This window comes from Phasianus colchicus, chromosome 1 (genome assembly GCF_987193195.1).
Source record: "Phasianus colchicus chromosome 1, bPhaCol1.hap1.1, whole genome shotgun sequence".
NCBI classification, from domain to species: domain Eukaryota; kingdom Metazoa; phylum Chordata; class Aves; order Galliformes; family Phasianidae; genus Phasianus; species Phasianus colchicus.
Window position 1 is genome coordinate 175,405,301 of NC_143436.1, and position 23,117 is coordinate 175,428,417.

General features: G+C 42.4%; 1 protein-coding gene across 1 annotated transcript in view; it reads right to left on the reverse strand.

Moving 5' to 3' along the window:
• Window positions 1–20,119, reverse strand: part of KL (klotho) — a 45,410-nt gene extending 25,291 nt beyond the window's left edge. The window contains exon 1 of the mRNA XM_031615620.2: window positions 19,361–20,119. Coding sequence (XP_031471480.2) covers window positions 19,361–20,104 — 744 coding nt within the window. The 5' untranslated portion in view covers window positions 20,105–20,119. The remainder of the gene's footprint in view (window positions 1–19,360) is intronic.
• Between the last annotated feature and the right edge of the window lie 2,998 nt (window positions 20,120–23,117).

A 23,117-nucleotide genomic window follows, 5' to 3' on the forward strand; every position in this document is an offset into this window, starting at 1 on the left:
CTACATCATGTAGCTGTAATCCTACCTGTGTCTTATACACTTCATGATTTGTGTGAAATAGGAAAAAATATGAGCAAACTGGGGAATAGCTGTGCCCTTGGAAGAAAGAATCAAGGACAAAGCTTGATGTCTCAGTTGTCTGCCTATCTTTACAACACTATGCAAGTTTGACTGAGAAGCTTGAATTAATACACTGGCTATTACTAGCTGTAATTCTTCCTCATGTTAGTGGATCCATGATGTTTGGCTATGAAAGGAAGATCTGGGAAAGTGAAAGAATTAAATCTGCTTACTCGGCAAAGGTACACCTCATCAGCGTCCCCAGTCACTGGGGGAGGCAGACCTTGGACAGACAATGTTATTTAGTGGAACCAATGCACTCCTCAGCAGATTAAGTGCAGCTGTTCAAATCAGATCCCAGAAGAGGAGAGAAAAATTTCAGCACAAGGAGAGACAGAGAAAAGATTCAGGTGGGGCAAAGAGAAACTCTTAGGTTATGGCATTTTTAAAGATTCAAACAACAGAGCTACGACAAGAGAACAAAATGGGCCATCCAATTGCAGAGGGGGAAGGGCAGAAGGAATTTGATTCTTTCAATTTCTTCAGAGGCAAGGATAATTTATGTGTATTTACTCAGGTTTTTCCACAAGCTCCCAGCTGTACTGCAATCATAGATTAAACTGGATCCAATTTATATTTCCCCTGATTTGGGAATTGCATTTAGAACCTCATCCAACGCTTGCTGAAATCATGAAAATACACTTTTCAGATATGAATAAGTCTCTTTATGTCTGTTTCTAAATGCATGTTTAATGGCATTTATAAAATTGCTCTGCTACAGAGATGAGTATTAACTCAAAAGTGTACAAATTTCCTGCTGAATTCTTGCATAAAAAGCATCATTTAAGCTCTTAGGTGGAATCTTACAGAACAGAAAACTGTGACAAAAAAGAAACATTTAAAATAGATTATGTAACTCTTACTTTATAAACATAATGCTCATTTTTTTGATCATCTGTGGAACTTAAGTCAGGTTTCACCAGCTTGTATATAAGGAATCTAACTAGTTTGGCTGACATAATACTGAATAAATGTTTTAACAAAAGGGTTAGGAAGCTAAATGTTAGGAAAGGTGGGATAAAATTACGAGCGACAGTTGTTTCTTTTTTTAAAATATATCCTATATTTTTATATGATGCAATACAGAATAGGGAAAGGGTCAAAACATCAATGTACTGCAATCCCAGCCTTAGCAATTCAAGGCAGAAATCACAGTAAAAGATAGTTGTCGTTCAGTCCTTACAGAAAGAAAGAAAGGAAAAAGAAAGCAGAAAACAGCAAAAGAGAAGAAGGATGGTTGTCAGGGCAATTGTTTAGTCTAAGTCATAAAGAAAACGTCATGTGTTGGTTCAATACATACAGTCTTAAAAACTGATCAGCTACTCCTCTTCCAGCAGTCCTTGTTTGGTCCCTGTACTCTCACTGCTGTAGTACTGGGCAGTACCATGTAAGTATCACCTGTCTGAAAGAGGGGCAGTCCAAAGCAGAGCCAGGGCGACACCTCACTTCTAAGTCACTGACTTAAGAGCTACGTGGGTATAGCTAAACCTCTCAGTAGATGTCCATGAAGACATCCATCAAAGCATTCTCAGAGCTACATAGGTTTCTGCAAACAAGCAAGTTGTTACAGTCCCTCTTCTAGAGAGCAGGCACATCAGGCTTGAATAGTGGAGGGTAGGAACAGCAAGAAACCCAATGACTGAACTGTTTTTAAATCCTGTCTGCTTTTTTTTCAGCACTATAAGCTCATGCAAGCAGCCAGATGTCTTACATATACTCTGGGCTTGTTAGATAGAAAAGGAGATTAAGTGTATCTCTGTGCCTAATAAAATTATAATATGTAGCTGGTTAATTTCCAGCGATAGTGCCCACATCTCCTTTAGCAACAGAACATAGAGCCAATTAATTGGAGGACTCGCTATCTACAAAACTCCATGGGCCAGAAGCTGATTAGCAGCTGCAGTACATGAGGTGTGCTCCTCCAGAGCAGTTTGCAGATTACCTCCATCCAAAACCAATCCTCTAGCACTTCAGGCTATGAACTATATTGCAGCAAATGGAGACGATTAGGAGATTGATGGTGCACACACGATCCTGTGCAGAAGCATACTTAAACAGCTTAACTCTATAAAAGCAAGAAGTCTTTCATATTTCTCATCAAAATCCAACAGGAAAACAATCTTTCATTGCGAGTGACCTTGTGTGGTGAACAAAGTAGTGACAGAGTTGTACAGCATTTTATTTCCTAGAGAGAAAGATTTTCTTTAGCTACAGTCATGCCAACACAATGTCTAATGAGAATATCATACAAAGGATATTGGAAAAAAAAAAAAAAAACATTTAGGAGAAGATACACTGCATCAGTATGATGATATTCAAAAACTCACCGATTGCATGGCTTAATAAACTTTGGTTCATTCATGTTAACCAGTTGCCCAAACATCAATGGAAAGCAAGCTGCTGGTCTCAATCCGGGGCTGCAGGGCTTGAAACGCCAGGCGTTTTGCAGAGATGAAGGGAGGAAGGCAGGAAGGGAGGAAGAAAGAAGGAAATAGAAGAAATTCTTGTTCCCTGCATTAACTGAATTTTGATTTTCACTGAAAGTTTTTTACACATGAATGTATGCTGTTACAGAAGAGTGAAAAAAGACTGAACTGTTTGCTCCAAGTCTATTTTACTCTCAATGGAGAGAATCAGGAAATTTCAAGTTCCAGTTTACCTTACCTTAATGTACATGGCTAAAATTGGTCAGAAGTATCGTGCCCTAAAATCTTCCCAGAGCATAAAGTGAGCATAAGGTAACTAACTCAGATGTAAATGCATGCAGTGTAACATCTAAAGTAAAGTGAGACAGTTATACCAGTTTTTAATTGGTTCTTTCCAATTTATAGGATATTGTTTAGCACACTTTAATTAAATACACTTAATATATATGTAAAGTAAGAGAAGTTTATTGCTACCCTGAGCGCTGTCTCCATAATCCCTCCTATGGGGATGACTCCACTGCAAGAAAGAAAAATGAAAGAGAAAGCAAAGTCCTGATTTTGAAATACAAGTCTTATTTACTGCAGAGCGGGAGTTAGTTCTGCTAAATCTGAGTCTCTCTAGGATTCTGCAGGATGGCGGTTAATCAGTTGCTGCATTTTCTCTGTGGACACAACAAAAGATTTCACATAAAAGTATAAAAAATTCTGAGTAAGGCACTGGAAAGGCTTTGTTAAATCATGTAATATTGCAGAAGAATGTGATGAGTGGTATTATTGTGAAGGGATTCTGACTTCAGAGAATTTTCACTACAAAAAATACTTCACTGGAAAGTCATTACCACCTTTTGATCCCATGCCTACTACCTGACAGGGATTAGAAAAACAGGATTATAAATTTAAGAAGAACCTCAAGGGCACCACTCTGCTGCCATGGGCATATATATGATACAAACCCACTCATAACTTGATGCAGATTCACTCTGACATTGGCTAGGCATTTTGTTCATTGTATTCCCCCTGGAAGACTACTGCAGAGTCACACTTCACAAATGGTTACCAATTATTTTACAGTTAAGTTTATTCATGTTCAGTCTAGACACTTTTGTTCTTATACCAGAACTATCCTTTGCCTTAGACAGTTATTTTCTTTTTTGTTTCTGCCATTGATCTATTAATAGAAAGCAAGTATATCCTCTCCCAGTGCTCTTGTTCAGGTAAATAAGCCATGTTCCAGTAAGATAATTCCTCATCTCTGCTGGAAACATCATCTGATACAGACATTTCAACTGCTTTACTGAGATAGAGATTAGGTTTATCTTCTTTTCTTTCTCTAGATAACCAATTATCACAGAGAGCTATCAGCTTGATTCTGATACCATAAGTTTGCAGTGTTTTGGGTCCACTGCACCTGTAGTTATCTATACCTAACTCTCATCCTCATTATCTTTCCTGTCTAAGAATCTCAGGGCTCAACATGATCATACTCCTTGACAGATCAGACAAAAAACATTAATTGATTTTGGAAGTTTATCTGTTTATTTCCTCACTACTTGATGGCTGTATATCTTACCCTGTCCTACTTTTCCTTATGCAAAGTGAAGAACCACAGGATAAGGCTATTCAGTATCCACGAGATGCTGCAAGGAATACCATGGCCATTTGCTTGCTCCACTCTATAAGACTAAGGAGGCACTGCCTGGGGCAAACTGTATTGATGTCCATCCCTGTGCTTCCCTGTGTCAGAAGACTCAGCTGGGTGCTCAGGAAAAACAGGTGGGGAGCTGGAGATACAAGATTTCCCCACAGATCTGCAGAAGGTAGGATATGCCTTAAACCTGTAAGGCCCAGGCAAAACCAGCATATGATCACATAGCAGAGCACAAAATACTTCAAGCCAATTTTTGAACTCTCCTCATTTGCTATCTATCCCTGGAAGCCCTTTAAGCACTGGAATAGGCTCCCCAGGGAGGTGGTTGAGTCACCATCCCTGGATGTGTTTAAAAACCATTTGGATGTGGTGCTCAGGGACATGACTTAGTGGAGGGTTGTTAGAGTTAGGGTAGAATGGTTAGGTTGTGGTTGGACTTGATGCTCTTTAAGGTCTTTTCCAACCCGAGTGATTCTATGATTCGATGATTCTATGATTCTATTTCATCCCAACTCTCCTCACCTCTATTAACCCAAGTGTGATAGTCTATCTACAAAAAAACTGGATTTGAATTTTGAATTGGATTTATACCCCATAGACAGAGTTGGGATTTTTTTTTTTTTTTGTCTTAGGATGAGATTCACCATGCTCACTTCTCTCCACTACCTGTAAAAAGACCAATAGATGCCTGCCGAATATGTCTACAGTTAGCTCTAAAATTATCTCACGTTATTAGCTCAGAATTACTCTCCCCTGCGTCAATTCCACAGCCTGCAAGAGAGAGCTGTCTACCTGGCTATCGCCAGCTCTGACACAGCACCACTGTATTACTCTCAGGTTCTTGATTCACCACTTGAAAGGATCCACCTCTATGTCAAAGTTTTGCAAGCAGCCAAAGACAAGTTAGTCAGCGCCTTCATTTTCTAACTGTGGTGCAGAACCAAAGGACATGAAGCTACACCCCCAGTCAGCCTAGTGGACAGCTGACTCAGAGCTGGAGAACAAGTCCTAGCCGCTCTTCCCTCTGGGATCACTGAGAATGCTGCCAAGCCACATAAAGGGAAATATCTTTACACCAGACCACATTTTATAATGGCTATTGAAAGGCCAAGTCTTGAAAAGCCAAGCAGATGCCAAACTATGTCTCAGAGCTGATGGAAACACTGCCTGAAAGACAGCATGGTAATGCTGGTAAATTGTTGGGCAGGATCTGTTTTCCATGCAATGCCCTCTCTCAAGCCAGGAAAACACCCTGCTGCTGACAGCTGTAATTCAGGGTGGACGTGAACCTCAGGTAGTTTAACATTATGTTTTCAGACACTGGATAAGTATAATTTGCAACTGATAAACTTTGCAGGTTGAAGATTATCTCAGTTGTACCCAGTGCCAACAAATTACCTTTATGCTATACACAAAAGCAAATGTGGGGACACTGCCAGCTCTAATCTCCATCCATCTCTCCTATTAGCACCACAATGCTCATCAAGAGCTGGCATCATTTCTGCACTGTGTCCACTCTTGATTAGGCACACTGTTCTTCCCTGCCTGCCCTCCTGCATCCTCTGTCTGGAGGAGATAAGCTGATAAAAAAAACTGCTAGAACATCTCACAGACTGTTCTTCAGTTAGGCCATCTACTTCACAGTCAGCAAAAAGAAACCAGCTTTTTTTCAGCTAGAAAAGGCATTTAACCATGTCCAAATCACCACATCACACTACAGTTCCAATAACCCACATTCCAGAACGGCACACACTGCCTAATGTCTTCTACTCTAGATAGTTTGGTCTTTAAACATTTTGAGACACAAAACTGAGGGTTTGGGCTGGTGTTTCCCAAATCTATACACGATCACAGCAAACAACAATAGTGAATGATTCAGTAGCAAGGTCGGTAATTAATCGTACCAGAGATATAACACAAGGGCCAAGAAAGTAATGGTTTTTTCATACCTGTAGAAGAGAATCACTGCAGTGGGTCAGGCTGTCCAACCCATCTCATATCTGTTGAAGAAGATCCAGAATAAGGTAATCCACAGAAAAATGTGAAAGCGCCCCAGATAAATGTGGGATATTCCACCCACTGTAAGCACTGTACTGATTTCTAAGTGGGATCAGTTTAAACTTTAAAAGATGAGATATAATTTTTCTTTTTTCCTTTTTTTTTCAAATGAACAATTATTTTAAGTTGTTATCTGTGTTCATTATTAATCCTGGTTTTTAACTTTGCCTGATTTTTGGTCTGAGTTGCCTCTTTCACCAGTGAGCTCCACCTGATTGGCCATAACAAACTATTTCCTTATTTTAGTTTTGAATTATTATCTTCTCCATTTATTGATTGTTCCTGTGAACATACGTAAGATGTGAGTCCCTCACCTGTCTCTAAGCAAACACAAATTTTGAGTTGTGTTCAGTTCCTTCCCAGCCCACAACTGAAAACTCTCATGAACTTTAGTTATAAAGTCTTCTTCTTGTTATCTACTGACAAAAATTGTATAACTTTGTAAGTTTGTCTACTTTAAACATATATCTTACTTAAACTGCAAAGTGCCATATTAATCTGTCCTATCCTCCTCCTCCCAGTATGTCACATAAAGGCCATCATTCAGTGATTCATGGCAACAGGAAACACAGAAGTCATGTACAGAACTCTGGCTGCAGAAAAGCTGAAGGCGGAGATGGGGAGAAAACACGGAGAGCAGATGGGGATACCAGACACCTGAACAGGATGTGGCATTTAAAAACCTGACACAACTCCTTTGCTTGAAATCAAAGTTGTTCTTCACATGTGTACTTTTAAATGGCCACTGCCACAAAAATAGTGGAACATCAGAAAAGCCTCTCAGAACACAAGATCTAGATCTCCTTAGTTCAACATTTCTTTTTTTTTTTTTTCCTCAGGCCTTCATGGTGGTATCCTATCTCCTAACATATGGTAATTAATCTTTAAAAATACTGCCTGCTTTCCTTTCTAGCTGTTCTCAGCAGATTCAGAAACCCAAGCTCTCAACTAAACTGTGCATCTTCAATACAAGATCATCCTTCTTTCTTTAACCACAGATGAGTAGGTGTTCAGTCCAAGAACAGTTAGCATCTAAGGAAGAGCAGATTATACTGAGCAATACCCAAAAGATCTGCAATCTTGCAAAATAAAGATGGGACTCCGGCTACCTCCTGAGAGGAAAAACAGTAAGGAAATACTGAAGGGAATATAATCCTCTGTGCTGGGAACGAGGAGACACAAAAATAACCAGTGATGAGGATAATTAAGCTGTCATGGGGAATAGGTTTGAGAAGAGGAATGATATATGTCAGATAGGATAAAGTAATAAGGATAAGCGGACAACTTTACTGTGAGTGGGAGAATCCATCATGCGGACAAATACCAGAAAAAAAAAAAAGAAAACTGATATTTAGTAACTATGCTTTGCCCAACTTATTGAATGAACTTACAAAATGATGGAGCTCAGTTTTGATGTCTCTCAAGCACCAATTTCTTTTGAATATTATTATTAGAGGTAGTCAGGTAGTGTCAGTACCATATCAGGACAGATTCCAACATCCAGTATAAAATCCTCCTGCAAAATGAGCCAAATAAAAATGCTTTGCTATTCATGATAAAACAAGATATGCTGTGTTTTATTGCACTGAGTACAGGAAAACCACTAAAACCCTTCTGACCATAAAATAGAAATAGTGCAGAAAAGTCTCATTCCAAATGAGGAAGACTGTCTTCTGCAATATATGTTGGCCTACGAGTTTTTTCTCCGATACTCCCATAAGATTGCAGCAGCCAGTTAGATGTCTGAAATTGTTTTATTACACAATCTGTGATGTAACAAGAAAAAATGAATCTGCCTGGCAGCTTTTTGGGCAGCTGTCATTGCTACTGTTTCTGTCTTATGTCCAACGTCACCATTAGTGTCACAGGAAGTCATGTTCTCTAATAGTTAATTTTGGTGAATTTCTCTATAGATTTGACATACAAATTGACTTGCTTTTCCCTGCATACCTCCCTGTATGACCTTTTCTGCCATATGCTGAAACATCTCAGGCATTTCTGCATGGTCTAAGGGTCTCGATCCTCTATGAATATGAAATGTGAGTGCTTCACAAGTTTTTTTCAGACTCCTCAGGTCCTTTCCCACACTGGGAACATGATGAACAGGCTGGATGGGGCTTTGAGCATCTGGTCTAGAGGGAGGTGTCCAACCCTGCAGGAGGGTTGGAACTAGATGATCTTAAAGGTCCCTTCCAACTCAAACCATTCTACTATTCTATGGTTCTAAGATACAATGTTTGTTTCTTTCCAGTTCCTCTCTAACTTTGTAGTTCACGCTTGCACACTGATTTCATCCCTAAAATTATTCCCCCACAAGTACTCCCTCAAAATGAACAGTCTGTCAACAAAAAATTGCATCACCAAGCTTAGATGTCTGCAGTATTACAGCAAGCTTCCAAACCCAGATACTACTCAGTAGTATTCACTGTTCAACCCTTCTTTCCCATGTTCATTGGATTGTGAGCCACAAAACAAATCCTGAAGCTTTCCAATGCAAGAAAAACCATGCAGGTTCTCCAAATGTCACAAGGGGTCATACGAATAAAACAAAGATATCATCAAACTCCTAAGGCCTTGCAATGGAAGGGAAATTATTTGGAGAAAATTCGTGATTGAACCTGTGAAACTTCCATGTTGCTGAGAGAGGGGAAGAATGAGGTGGCACAGGAACCATCACTGTTCCTTGAAAATATAACTTGGGGGAAATTCTTTCTTGACTGCCAGCCCAGAACACCCAAAATCAGATCCCACAAGACAGTACCTTTAAGTGCTGCTCCTATTACCATTTCACCAACAACCAATTTTGAGATGGTCCATATCATTACTCTAATCTGTGCTATGGAAAAATACCATTTCTGAGCTGCTCTGTGCTACAGTTTGCCAGTTCTAATATCCAGACTCTGAGAATGACTGTGCCAATTTCCTGCTGCTTTTATTGGAATTCTCTCCTCTTTTAAGCAACCATCTCCAAGTACTGCTTTCCTGTTTGCCAGAAATAGGGTGAGGGAGTGGGACAAATAACTGAGTAATTACTGTTTCACACAAAAGTGGCACAAGCAGCTGATCTATGAATATAAGACACGAGGAAACTGCTATGGTGCAAGAATTTTGTCCTGACAGTTCTGAGACTGTTTTACTTATTTCATCAAAGAATAAAAGCCATCAGATTGCAGCTTCAAGAAGTCAGTCATACTGCAGTAGTTTATATAGCAATTTCACAAGGGTAAACTGACCCAATTTGAAGTCGTGGGCACTCATCCAGTGAGGGAATACAGAAATCAGTGGATGAAATGACTGATTGACTCACTGTATTAAAAGAAAAACTTTCAATAACGCATCAAAATTGGAAAGCAAGAATTTCCATGGCAAAGTAAAAATAAAATGATGACCTTTTCTTTCCTCTAGTTCTCAGCTTCTTTGGGAAATGACGTATCTCTCTCAGATACTTTAACTCCAATGAATCAGCAAATTCCACTTGCACAGGTTTTAGATCCTTCTGACTTGCTCTAATTGAATTACATTACTTTCTGAAAACAGGAGGTATTAGCAATCTGAGGGAAGGGAAGCTGGCCTGATGTGGGGCACTAATAACAGGTAGCAATAAGAAAGAAAAAGAAGGACTTTTTGATTGTACCAAGCATATCATAAGGAAGCAAAGCTACCATCGGACCATATTCCAGTAGCATTAATTCCTTGCCCTGCTTGCTGTACCCAACAGTCCCTTCACATTCAAAACAAAAGGCATTTTCGTGGCTGGGAAGAGAAATGGATTTAAAAACTGAGTTCAAGAGCTCTTTCAGTGCGTTCCCAAAGTCCTACATTTGGCATGGCTGAGGTGATACATGAGTACAAGAATACACATATTCTTCAAGGAATACATCTGTTCAACATGTTAATTTACTTATCTGCTTGGAAGTGACAGGATTCTCAAAAGACGTTAAAGGAAAATTCATTTCTCAATGATTTTCCTTAAGCTCCTTTGAAAAGCTCTGCCTTAACACAGCAGCTCTCCCTCCTTTTTCTGGCTGCTCAGTGCTCCCCACCTCCCAGTGCTGGTGACAAGTGGAGGACAGCAAGTGGAACACCAGAAGCCAAGACAGGATCTTGGATTGAAGTTCCATCGCTGTGAAGCACGATGTGTGATTTCATGAAACTACCAGCCAGCTTCCCCAGAAAAGCTCCTATGAGATTTACAAATAAAAATGAACCAGAGAATGCCTTACCTCTGGGGGACTCATTTCACATCAAGTTTAATTTTTAGTGCCAAATATGCACACAAAAACGCAGTAATTTCTCATAAGCCCACCCCCCTGCATTCCAACTCAGCACTCGTCAGATTTCCCCAGCTCTTCATTCATTGCCCATTTCCTAGGGGATTCCCTTTCCTATCACTGTCTGCTTTTGTTAAGACTCTTTCTGGCTGGGTTGTGCCCCCTCGTGGGATATATAAGTGGTTATGGTGTTCTGCTCTGGTGGCCTTTCACTCAGATTACCAACCTGAGCTGTTCAAACACAGCTCGTTCCCAAAATGACATTATTCTACAACAGGAACAGAAAGTAAGAATGAAGTAAGTGTGTTACAATTAAGCCATCATAAGCCAGTTAAAGTTTCATTTCAAACCTGAGGTCAGAATTATTGGATAGACTTTTAAGTAAGGTTGTATTACTTACACAATATAAAACGAAGGAATAACCACCCAGTCTGACAGTGCAACATATTCCTAATCGACTTTCTTAAAAGAAAATCGATGATGCATAATTCTATCATTTCCATATATATTTTGTAAAGGAAACAAAACTAGAATAATTAATCAATAGCTATGCTCGTCACATGCCTGCAGCAAAAATTATTTCTTAAAATGCTGAAAGTCAAATAAACAAATTGAAAAACTTTGCCCTCAGCTCTGGAAAACAACTGACCCAGTGGAGCTGTTGCATATTCAGAAGGACAAGGAAAAAGCTGACTGAGGAAAAGGCACTGGAAAATCCCAGTGAGCTCTTATCAGAGCGTGTGAACAACAGCCCCAAGCCTGTCCCCTCTTCCCGCCCAACTATTTGCTGTCTTTCCTAGAAGTACAGTCAAAACAAACAGATGCTGCTGTCTTCCCAGCTGTAAAGCAAATAGCTTGTAAACTTGCACGGCAAGACATAATCCCAGTGGAGCATACATATTCTAGCCTTTAGTAAGGGCATTAAACTGATTAACCTACAAGAGGGTTACTGGGTTGACTTTTGGACTCACAAAATAACAAGGCTTTTCCACAGCATAATCTCTCCTGACCAATTTTAAATGATTCAGCTGTCTTCAGAGGTGCACTAAGCTGAGTAAAACAGAACTCAAGGCTTAGCTGTTACCATGACCTAAAGAGCAAGTATAAAAATGTGCAGATTGAAGTGACAGCCCACTGGAAATGTGCATGGCTAACCCTTTTGCTCAAACCCTGCAACAATCCCAGCCTTTCAGCATCCCAGGCTGGCTGGATCCTGAGAAGTGCACAAGGCCCCGCGCTTCCCATCACACACAAGCAGCAGAGCCCATCTGCCCACCCACAGTCCCGTTCCCTCAGTTCCTATACCAGCTGCTTTAAACAGCATCTGCAAAGATTTTGGTAACTGGGAGAATTTGGAATATCTTTTTGTTCAGAATCCAAACAAAACTAAACTTTAAAGTTTCGTAGTTTTCCATGACAGTGAACGCTATTTTCTTCCCAGACTAAACATATATACAAAGGAAGCAACACAAATATCCTTAAATCTGGCCAAACTCAGAGACTCTTCAATTGCTTTGTTGTACTTACCCCAGTATATGTCTAGAAGGACCTTCTCTGCCAAATCTCCAGGGCAATACACCACAAATGCACTACAGAAGGCCAGGGTTTTTGTGAATGTTTTGTGCTCTCAGAATAGTACTGAAGCTGTTACAGCAAGCCAGAAGTTGCTAACATCAGTATCTTAAACAAACTATATTCACTGTTGATATACATCGTATTACAATTTTTCTTCCACTGAGTTACATTTGCAGAGTTTAAATTGTGTCATGTATCATTCTGCTATGAATTTGCAAGCAAAGAAATATATGAATATACAACACAGGTTTACAAGTCACCTCCACTGCCAAGAAATGCATCAGAAGTGTCATTTCTCAAACTGTTCTACCATTAACACTGAAAAGCCATTACAGACACAAAGACCTTCAACCCTTCTCAGTGTTCTCCACAGGTTACCAATGTCTTTCATTAGATAATCTCATTTTATTGGTGTGGAATATTTATCCCTTTAACTCTACATTTTATTCCTCTCCTTGATATTTATTATACTTAGGAGTATTTAGAAAGAACACTAGTGTGAATATAATTCATCTACATCCTTGTAATCATTTGTCTCCTACTCATCCTACTTTTCTGAAAGCTCCAGTCCCTGGCTATGGACAATGCATATCTTTCATCTTGTGCTTGGCCATTTACTCCTCTTTCTTGACAGCCCACCTTCTGCTTCCACTGGCACATTTTCTTTCAAGTGCAGAAATTCAGTTCTATTTCTCTTCCAGAAGCTAGACTTTTCTTTCATGTTTATATTCATGGCCATATGCCATGGGTCACCTTCTCACTCAGATATCTGGCCAATATTTATTTCAGTAATTTTCAAAACACTCTGAGATATTTTCTACAACCTTATTGTCCTGGCTGAGGTAAAACTAATTTTCTTCACAGTGGCTGGTATGATGCCCTGTTTTAGATTTAGGCTGAGAGCAATGTTGCTAACACACTGATGTTTTAGCTGTAGAGCAGTGCATACACATAGTCTTTTCAGCTCTTCACACTGCTCTGCCAGCAAGGAGCTGGGGGGGCACAAGGAGCTGAGAGGGGACAGAACCAAGATCTGATGTTGCTTATGGACTGACTGGGCATCTGTAAGTGGTGATGACTACCTTAGTCACCAACGCTGCGTCTCCAAATCACTGCATGCTGCACTGCTCTCAATTTCTTGTCCTTATGGCTGCTGCTTGGAAGTGGTTCTACCAGATATATATACTGCCTGTATTCATGTCTACTTGAAGAAATAGTAAAAGATGAGGGATACAAATATTTTGTTTCTCAGAATAGTCTAGGAGGGAGATGCTGTTACTCAAAAAAAAGAGTTAATAAATGTGAGGAATGATGCTAAGGTAATTGCTCAACTGTATCTAACAAAGCAAGAGAGATCAGAATTTGACCCTCCAGAAGATGGGCATGTGATGAGTGAAGCAGGTTTCTAATGCCAGAAAACATTTTATCCTCACAGGAGAAGTCATTTGAACCAGAAAGGACTGTTTCACCTGCTGACAGTTGCTGAATAGAGGCTTCTTTTACTTGGCCCGTCACAGAGACAGCAATAGGAGCTTCTTACCTTCAGTCAAAACAAAAAGGTGGAGACTAAAAAATGGCCAGCTCTCTCAAATCAAAACACACATCTAATTCTGCAAAAAAATGAGGGTAGGCTTTATTTTCCAGGTCCCAGTAATATCCCAAAGTGTGTGCAGGGAGCGTGTTCGTCAACTAACTACCTTCAGTACTGGAAACCTTTCATAGGAGATGAAGTGGAAAATGGAGAAGTTTGCCATACAAAGGAACAGATGGTGACAGGAGTCCTCCCATACACTTCACTTCAGATCCCTCAAAAATATAAGAAACACAGGATCTCTTCTAACTGAGGAAAGAAGTTGAAAAGAAAGTACCAAGAATGTATTGATTTTCTGTGGCCTTATTAATGGAAAATAAAAAGAGTATCAAGGGGTGGACAGCTTTACATTCATGTACCCAGTAAAACTCCGTGAGATGTGATATTTCTTTTTGCCTATCTAAGTGCCCTTTTCTATATTAAGCTGTTGTTAATCAGTACTCATCATCTTCCTGGCACAGAGCAGAGCCCTGCCCAATATATTAAGGAAAAACTTTGATCTTAAATGAAAAGCATGGTATTTAAAAAGGAAGCATACTAAATTACCTTGGATGGGAACCAGAAATATCACCTTGGTATCTCCAGCAACTGCTGTTGTAACAATTAATGCTCAGGCACATGGCACTTAAAATGAGATGTAAAGACACAGATTTGGGGTTGTCTGTAGAATTAAATACAAAGATTCACAGCTTTTCTAGGTGCTGTGTGTTGAGTTTTAAGAACATTTTCTTTTGTTTCTAAAAAAGCTTTTTATGTTACAGAATGTATACACCTGAGGGAGTTCACTTTTCCTTCTCCAAGCAGTCCTGATATTTCTACAATTAAGCATCAACGCACTCTTCAAAGATAACAAACCAGTTTTTATTACAGTAGAATATTTTAAAACAACAGTCCTTTAGCAAATGCATATGCTTTCAGGTAGAAATGACAAGGGGAAAGTTTTATACTCTGTCTTTGGAAGTAATTTTAATAACACAAGCATTGGTGAAAGACCAAAGTCCCGTCTTTCACATTTGAGAATGAAACTCAATTTATTTTTTTCTTTTGATGCCTAAAGCTTCAGGAAGGTACGTCAACTTTCAGCTGTTGATATAATTTGCAAACACAGCATAAACATTCCTAGCCACTTGCACAGAAAACTGCATTTGAATTTGCTGCATGGTTTGACTGTAGTTGTTTGTCATCTCTAGCATTTGAAAACTACTTAATTCAAATGCTTGGTGATTAGCATAATCATTATTACTGCAGTAAATTATTTACAACTATATATATACTACCCAGTTGGAAAAAAGACTGAAATTCAGAACTGGAAATAGAACCAATCTGGTTTTTGTTCTTTGAATTAACTCTTAACGACAGTAAGGACAGGAAAAAAAATACTATTGCTTCGAATCATTTTTTCTTTTTTTTTTTTAAGAAAAAAACACAACTGGATGTTCTTTCACAACTACAATGAGCCGTGTTGCTTTCAGGCAAATCCAAAGTCATTCCACTTACACTGCGTGAAAGTTTGATGGCTGTTTGAATGCTGAAAGAAACAACATGCAGCAAGAAAAGACCATTCTCCTGTGCTGCAATTATTGACACCTTATTAGGTTTAGAACTGAAGGTCAACTAATGTGTACTTACCTTTTGTTTTGGAAGGGAAGGAAAATCAGTACTCTGTTGCTATGTGACTGGTTTCCAAGCAGCAGTTCCACTCACTTCTTTGTGGAAACAAAGTGTTCTTCTGTTTCTGCAAATGCTGTTTGTATTGAGTAAATCCAAGTGTGTCCAACTCAGACAATATGGTGTGAACTAATAATGAAAAAAATGCATTTGCAAAAAACAGAAAGTAATACAATGACCTCTATCAACAAGAGATGCATCAGATACATGACAGATTGCTGGCATGACATTTTCGGGCTGTTGACTCAAAGAGAATGCCAACCTTTATGACCTGTACTTGATCCACCCAATTTATTTTGTGAATAAATGTGTATTGCTTCCTCTGTTTCTTAGCAGGTCTGAAGTGCATGTCAAAAGCAATGCAAGTGTCAATGGAAACACTATCAAAGGGTGACATTTTCAACAAATAATGATTGACATCCCTGAACAAACAACTATGGGTGCATCCTTAAAATGTTTTTGTCAGGTGGGTGTTTTTAAATGATTATTATTTAGTCTTTATGAAAAGTGCCTCCTATTCGGTCCATTCAGAGTCTGATATGTTGCAGTAGTGGAAAAATGAAAGAGAATTAACAAGTGCAGGACAACAGGACAAAATCCATTCAAGCCAAACTTAAACATCATTAATCAGATCGAACTTCATCGCCCTGTTTTCAGCAACCCTGAGCTGAACAACCTGAATTGAATCACAGCCTTATTTGATTATTTATTCAGATAATAAATAACTCATTCAAAAAGAGAGAGCCCAAAATCCACATTCATATATGTTGAATTTTCAAGAATGTAAAGGAAATGATTTAGTCTCTTAATTAGTGTCCTGTAAAATAAATTAGTAGACTTCAGCTTTCACTGGCTATTAAGCTTTCCACTCCTGAGGGTCTTCAGTTTGAATAAATGCAGAAAGAAGACATTTAAAGCTGTTTAAATATTATAAATAAGGGGAAAAAATGCCGTGTTAAGAGTTAGTCTGCTCATTTGCTGAGAACCAAAAGTTTACGAGGATATGTTTTACCTTCTAAAAGACAAACATTCTGCAGGCTTAATTTCACTGGAAGAAAAGAGACAAGAACAGCACAGAAAAGGAAAATGAATTAGGAAGAAGACTGGGACTGGATGATTCAGGTAATGTAAGACAAAAGCTGCAAAAGTTTGGGCTCCTGAAAGAGTATTTTTGTGTGGAATGACACAACCTCATCTTTACTGATGAGGCTGTAAGAACTGGATCTCCCAACAGCACGGTGCACACCCTACAAGATATGTGATGAAGAAACAGACAAGCAACTACCGTTCTTATACAAACCAAGGCTGCATCAGCTTTTGAGAATAACTGACCAAAGTCACCTATAAAACTATACACACCATCCTGAATTCATTAAAAACCATATTCAAATTGTAAAGTCAGTCATGCAACAATTATGTGAAAGGAAAATTTAATTTGCACGTGGAAATGTAATTCAAGGCTTTTACCATGTGTGGTGTCATTTTGTCAGTCATTACAAGATTACATACGTTTTCTCTACAAATATGAGGCTGCGTAGTCAAAGAAGCAACATTCTGCAGCTTCCTATCTCATTGCTTGCATGGTTGAAAGGTCTAATATGAATAAGCTTGGGTAATGTAGAAAGGAAAAAGACGACTGCAGTGCCAGAACTGGTAACTTTTCTGTCTGTAAGAATCTATCTCTGCCTCTGCTGAAGCCTGCAACTTGGAGGAGTCACAGATGGGAGCTCCTCTCCATGAGCACCACATCCCTTTCTTTCTCTAGGAATGATCTGAGATTTTGGGTTCATACATGTAAAAGGACTGAAAACATAACTGACCGATAACGAAAAAAAAAAAATAATCACATAGCAGAAAAAGGACACTAACAATCAGTGGACACTTATGATCTTAATTGCATCTGTGTTTCAGTTCCTCATTTGTGAAACACGGAAAATACAGTGATACCTTACTGCCTTATGCCATTGCATAAAAAGAACTTTCTTGGTTCAATTGTACTTTCTACAGTGCTTCTACAAGCTTGTGCTTCGCTTTCTCCTTTGGTAAATAGAAAAGGCACTTTCCTTCTTCATAGTGTTTTTATAAGAACAACCATATGCTTCAGGTTATGAAAGACTCAGATACTGCGGTGATGTGGGATATCAATACCAGAACAGACAGCACTATGGAAAAGCCAAGGACAGACATGGCATTTATTTGTCTGTTCTCCAAGGCCTGTATTAATTTGAATCTGAAGCTACAAACTGAACAATGGATAGAGGGAAGAACTACACAGAATATGAACTGCCTCATTACCTGCTCATTTTGCACAGCACTTCAGAAAATAACAATAAAGTGACAGACAACATTAAAACTCTATCTCAGCAAGCCTACCACCCTTGAAGTAATGATTCCAAAGTAATCTTCCTTTTGACAACCTGAGCGTTCACATTTGCAGCTATAATGATTTCTGTGCATGTCATCTGTAGGGAGAGAGACACAGAGCTTCAGCCCCTGAGATTCTGCACCCCAGGCACCAAGCTGACAGCCCCTGCCCTTGCGTGGAGCCCCACTGCCTTCAGAGTAAGTATGCAAAGTGTACCAAACAGCGCACCAACAGCTATGCAGTGACTCTCTGAACAGCATAAAAATGCGAGGTGATGCAGCCTTGCTGCAAGACTTGTGGCTAATCCTGCAAGTACTGAAGTTTAGGAATAGCTTTATTCATTTACTCAGTTCAGCGAACTGAACTATCACAGCACAAACTTGGCCAGGTGCACCCTAAAGGCTGTCGAGAGTGCAAAGGTTTCTGGACCAGGAATTTCAGTGCCACCTGATATCTTGCCCACATCCTCCCCACCTACACTTTGTCTTAAAATACATATACCTCTAACAGTGCAAAGGCAATGCAGGAAAGCGGCAAAAGGTTGAGTGAGAAGTGTTGGATGTTTTCTTGACGTTCTCCTCTCATGCATGATTCTCTACAACACAACTGCTGCGGATAAGCCATGTTAAGCAGAAGAATGTTAGCAGAGAACGTAAACGTGCACCAAAGTATGACAGACCGTGCCTTGGGGGCCACATCACTCCTACTAGACAGACAGGAGTCTAGCAGTCCTTTACCCTGCTGGTGAAAAAATTTGTACACAATTTTGCTTAATTCTCCCCAAGAATCCACAAACGCTTCCAGTACAAATTACAGTTATACTATATACTCTGTATAAAAATTATTTATAGCAAAGTGTTTATGCCACTGACTAAACTAGCTGACAAGTAGAGGCTCTTTTTTTCCCCAAAATTCTTTATATTGTCAAAGCCTGTATTTTGTCAAGAGCGTCCTTCAGTATGACATTTCAGTTACCTCTACTGTCTCCACTAACTCAGTAAGACTTTTTTAAATCAAATGTTTAAACTCTTTCTGTAGATTCTTGAGTATCTCCACAGTAACTGCAAGCCAGTGCTGAACTGGCACAGCCGAATGTATCTCATTTGCAAATGTTGGAGGGCAGAACTAAATATTCCTTTGGCATACAAAGAACATTTCAACTCCATATCACAGAATGGCTTGGGGTGGAAGGGTCTCAAAGATCATCTAGTACCATCCCCCTGCCATGGGCAATGCTGCCAACCCCTTGATCAAGCACTAGATCAGGTTGCCCAGGACCCCATTCAACCCAGCTTCAAACACCTTCAGGGATGGGGCATCTGCAACCTCTCTGTCACTTTATTTAGTCATTACCTTAAGATAACTGCAAATACAAAGCTCATATCTCCAGTTTATGAAGCATATGTTTTTTACCTGCCTACCACCAATGAGCAGGGGGCTCGTTCAGCCCTAGCCGTCATTCCACACTGATTTAGTTTCCAATCCAGCTGCTGCCCAGCAAATTGATCCACACAAAGGGGAAGGCTGTGGGCACCCTTCCTGCTGACATAATCCATGGGCTGAGGAGCCACCACAGCTCCTCTGATGGGAGGAGAAAGCCCCTTCTCACCACCCACTCTAGGGCCACCCATCATTTACCTGAAGCAAGTGGTGTGCCGCGCAGTAGCCCAGGCGTGGGCCGCCCTGCACGCCAGGTGGCAGCTGCCCAGTGCCATATCCGTGCCAGGCCACCACATAAGGGTTGTCCATGGTTAACCAGTAGCGGACCTGTCCGCCAAAATGCCGGAAGCAGAGCTCGGCGTAGTCACGGAAGAGGTCGGGCAGGACAGGGCTGACCCAGCCCCCGAAGGCGTCCTGCAAGCCCTGTGGCAGGTCCCAGTGGTAGAGAGTGACGATGGGCTCTATGCCCAGCTCCCGCAGGCGGCTCAAGACTTGGCTATAGTGGGCCAGCCCAACGGGATTGACAGGTGCTGTGCCGTTGGGCATCAGTCGAGTCCAGGCCAGCGAGAAGCGATAGTGGGAGACCCCCAGGTGCCTCAGCCCCTCGATGTCACGGAAGATGTTGTTGTAGCTGTCGCTGGCCACATCACCTCCCGTTGGACCTGGCAGGATGGACCCTGCTGGAGTGCTGGGTCGGTGGGTGAAGGTGTCCCAGATGGAGGCCCCTTTGCCGCCCTGTCGCCAGCCACCCTCGGTCTGATAGGCAGCGCTGCCTGCACCCCAGAGGAAGCCGTCAGGGAAAGTGTCGTGGAGGAAGAGCTGGTCCTGCGGGTAGGGCAGGTGGGCGAAGCGGGCCCAGGTGCCCGCGCCCTGCCCCGGTGCCCCAAGTAGAGGCTGCCCGAGTACCAACAGCACCAATAGCACCGGCGGCACCGGAGCCATGCTCCCGGCGAGGCTCCGCGACGGCAGTTCCCTCCTCCCAGCCCCCCGCCGCCCCCTTTTATCCTCTCCTTCCCCCCCGCCCCGGTGGGCACGGCCATTAATAATTACCTCGGAGCTGCCGCCCGCATCCTTCCCGACCGGCGAGGGAAGCGGAGCGGCTCCCGCTGGGAGTAGGGCTGCCTCGGGGGCGGGACCCGGGCTGAGACGGGGCGGGCGGCTGCGGGGCGGTGGAACCGAGCCGGCTGCCCTCTGCCCTTCGGGGTCGCCTCCGTCACCTCGGCTCCTCGGGGCGAAGATCGCAGCGGGCGCTGCCCTGCAGCCCCCCGGGTCCCTGCGGGAAGCCGGGAGCCCGCACCTGGACGCGGTTTCGGAGCCGCCCTCCTCCCCTCTATTCTTTTGCTGCTGCGCCTTTCGTCTCCCGTCCCTCAGGGGACCCAAACCACTTTCCCTAGGAGCCCCCGAGGGCCCCGACGCCGCATTCTCCCACCCCTCGCCGTCGGGGGAGCCGAGGAATCCCCGATCCCCGAGGGGAGGGAACATTTCTCAAGGGGAAAACGCGAGGAAATAAAGGTGCTGTGCTGATGACTGCTGCTTTTATGGGTTTTTTTTTTTCCTCCATCCGGTGGTTTCGTCGTGGCACTGTGTCAAGAGATATCGCCACTGTGATCACTTACAATAGTAGCTAAAGAGAGACTCAGTGACCATGGACCTGACACCCCCGGTAATTCATGGATCGGCACCTCACAGCCATATCACCTTCTTTCTGGAGCTGGAGGCTGGTACATCTGGCTGCTTACCAACACAGAACAATTTCCAATGAGAAACGCCTCGCAGGTCTTTATCCAGAGGAAACAAAACAAGTATGTTTCAGTCTGATTATTTGGTTACACTTTTTAATTGTCCGTGTGGGTGCGAAGCAAGGGTCTCATCCTAAAGACAGTCTCAGGTTGCTGCTCATGTCTGCTTCAGACAACAAAACCTGGACAAGAACTGCCTCAACACATTGCAAAAGCTCAGTACTTGGTTGTGTGAACTCTAACACAAGTTGGGACACCTCGGAATAAAACACCAATTAGACAGGCTGTTAGAGAGATGTTCCCAAGAGATAAAGTTATTGCTTAACTAAAGAATGAAGGCATTAAGAGCATTTCATGTTATTTTTAGAAAATAGACGCCCTCGAGGTAAAATTACAGGTAATCACTAGTAATGAGCTGATAGATTGAAATTCCTCTTGCAAGTTGCTGAAGGTTTCCTCCAGCACGTAGGATGGGGTTTTTGCACCACTCAGGTCCAGGCAGTGTTTCTATTAATGGTGATTAATTTGTTCCCACTCTGCGCAGATAAAGGTCTGGATGGGGGACCACTGTCAGCCCTTCCTAAAGGGAGGAAGGTTGTAGTGTGGGAGCAGGCAAGTGGCGGGCTGGGCATCAGCTGCTATGAGTTTGCTATAGTCTGACAAGCTACTGATGTTTGATTACAGGCTAAGTGATAACTTGAGCTCCAGCTGCAGCAACAGAAAAAGTTGTCAGCGTCACACAGGGGTTACAGAATCACAGAATTACCAGGGTTGGAGGGGACCTCGAGGATCATGAACCTTCAACCCCCCTGTCACATGCAGGGCCATGAGCCTCCCCACTAGACCAGGCTGCCCATGGCCCCATCCAATCTGGCCTTGAACATCTCTAGGAATGGGGCATCCACAACTTCTCTGGGCAGCCTGTTCCAGCACCTCACCACTCTCACAGTAAAGAACTTGCTATGAGAGTGTTACTTAACTGTAAACTATGTTACTTGCAGAAGATGGAGGTCAGTAATTGGGTGCACAGCGGCATTGGTTGGATAATAGGAAAACTTACCTGAAGGAGGGGTGAGACATTGGAACAAGGCACCCAGGAGGTGGTGGAGTCAGTGTTCCTGGGGGTGTTTAAGAAATGTGGAGATGTGGCACTGAGGGCCATGGTTAGTGGGCAGTATTGGTGGCAGGTGGATGGTTGGACTAGATGATCTTAGAGGTTTTCTCCAGCCTTAATGATTTTGATTCTCTGTCTCTATTGCTGTGGTCCTTCCTGTGCAAAGGTTGAAGAGCCCTATTTCACTACTGACCCAATTTCAATGGCAGTGTGCTGCCTTTGATGGACTCACTGCCTGAGTATTTTTAAAAAATGGAACACAAAGTCAAAGGAAAGAAAAATCTTCATGGCATTGGTATCAGTCAGTCTGGTTGAGATCTTAGTCAGCTTCTGGAGGTGGGTATCTTCATGAAAGCTGTCCAAGGGGCTGCAGTGATTGTGCTGCCAGAGTAAAGAGCCTGCTTTTGAGGGTTGAAATCTGGCCTTGAGTTCCTAACTTGTTGCTGTATCCCTATACATCTGGAACAAGAAAGCTCCTCTCCTCTCCTCTCCTCTCCTCTCCTCTCCTCTCCTCTCCTCTCCTCTCCTCTCCTCTCCTCTCCTCTCCTCTCCTCTCCTCTCCTCTCCTCTCCTCTCCTCTCCTCTCCTCTCCTCTCCTCTCCTCTCCTCTCCTCTCCTCTCCTCTCCTCTCCTCTCCTCTCCTCTCCCTTCCCCTCCCCTCCCCTCCCCTCCCCTCCCCTCCCCTCCCCTCCCCTCCCCTCCCCTCCCCTCCCCTCCCCTCCCCTCCCCTCCCCTCCCCTCCCCTCCCCTCCCCTCCCCTCCCCTCCCTTCCCTTCCCCTTCCTCTTCTCCTCTCCTCTCCTCTCCTCTCCTCTCCTCTCCTCTCCTCTCCTCTCCTCTCCTCTCCCTTCCCCTCCCCTCCCCTCCCCTCCCCTCCCCTCCCCTCCCCTCCCCTCCCCTCCCCTCCCCTCCCCTCCCCTCCCCTCCCCTCCCCTCCCCTCCCCTCCCCTCCCCTCCCCTCCCCTCCCCTCCCCTCCCCTCCCTTCCCTTCCCTTCCCCTTCCTCTTCTCTCCCCACCCCTTCCTCTTCTCTCCTCTTCTCTTCTTTTCTATGTAAATATAAAAAAATGTGCACTGTGGCCTCTAGTTGCTTGGAGGGTTTCT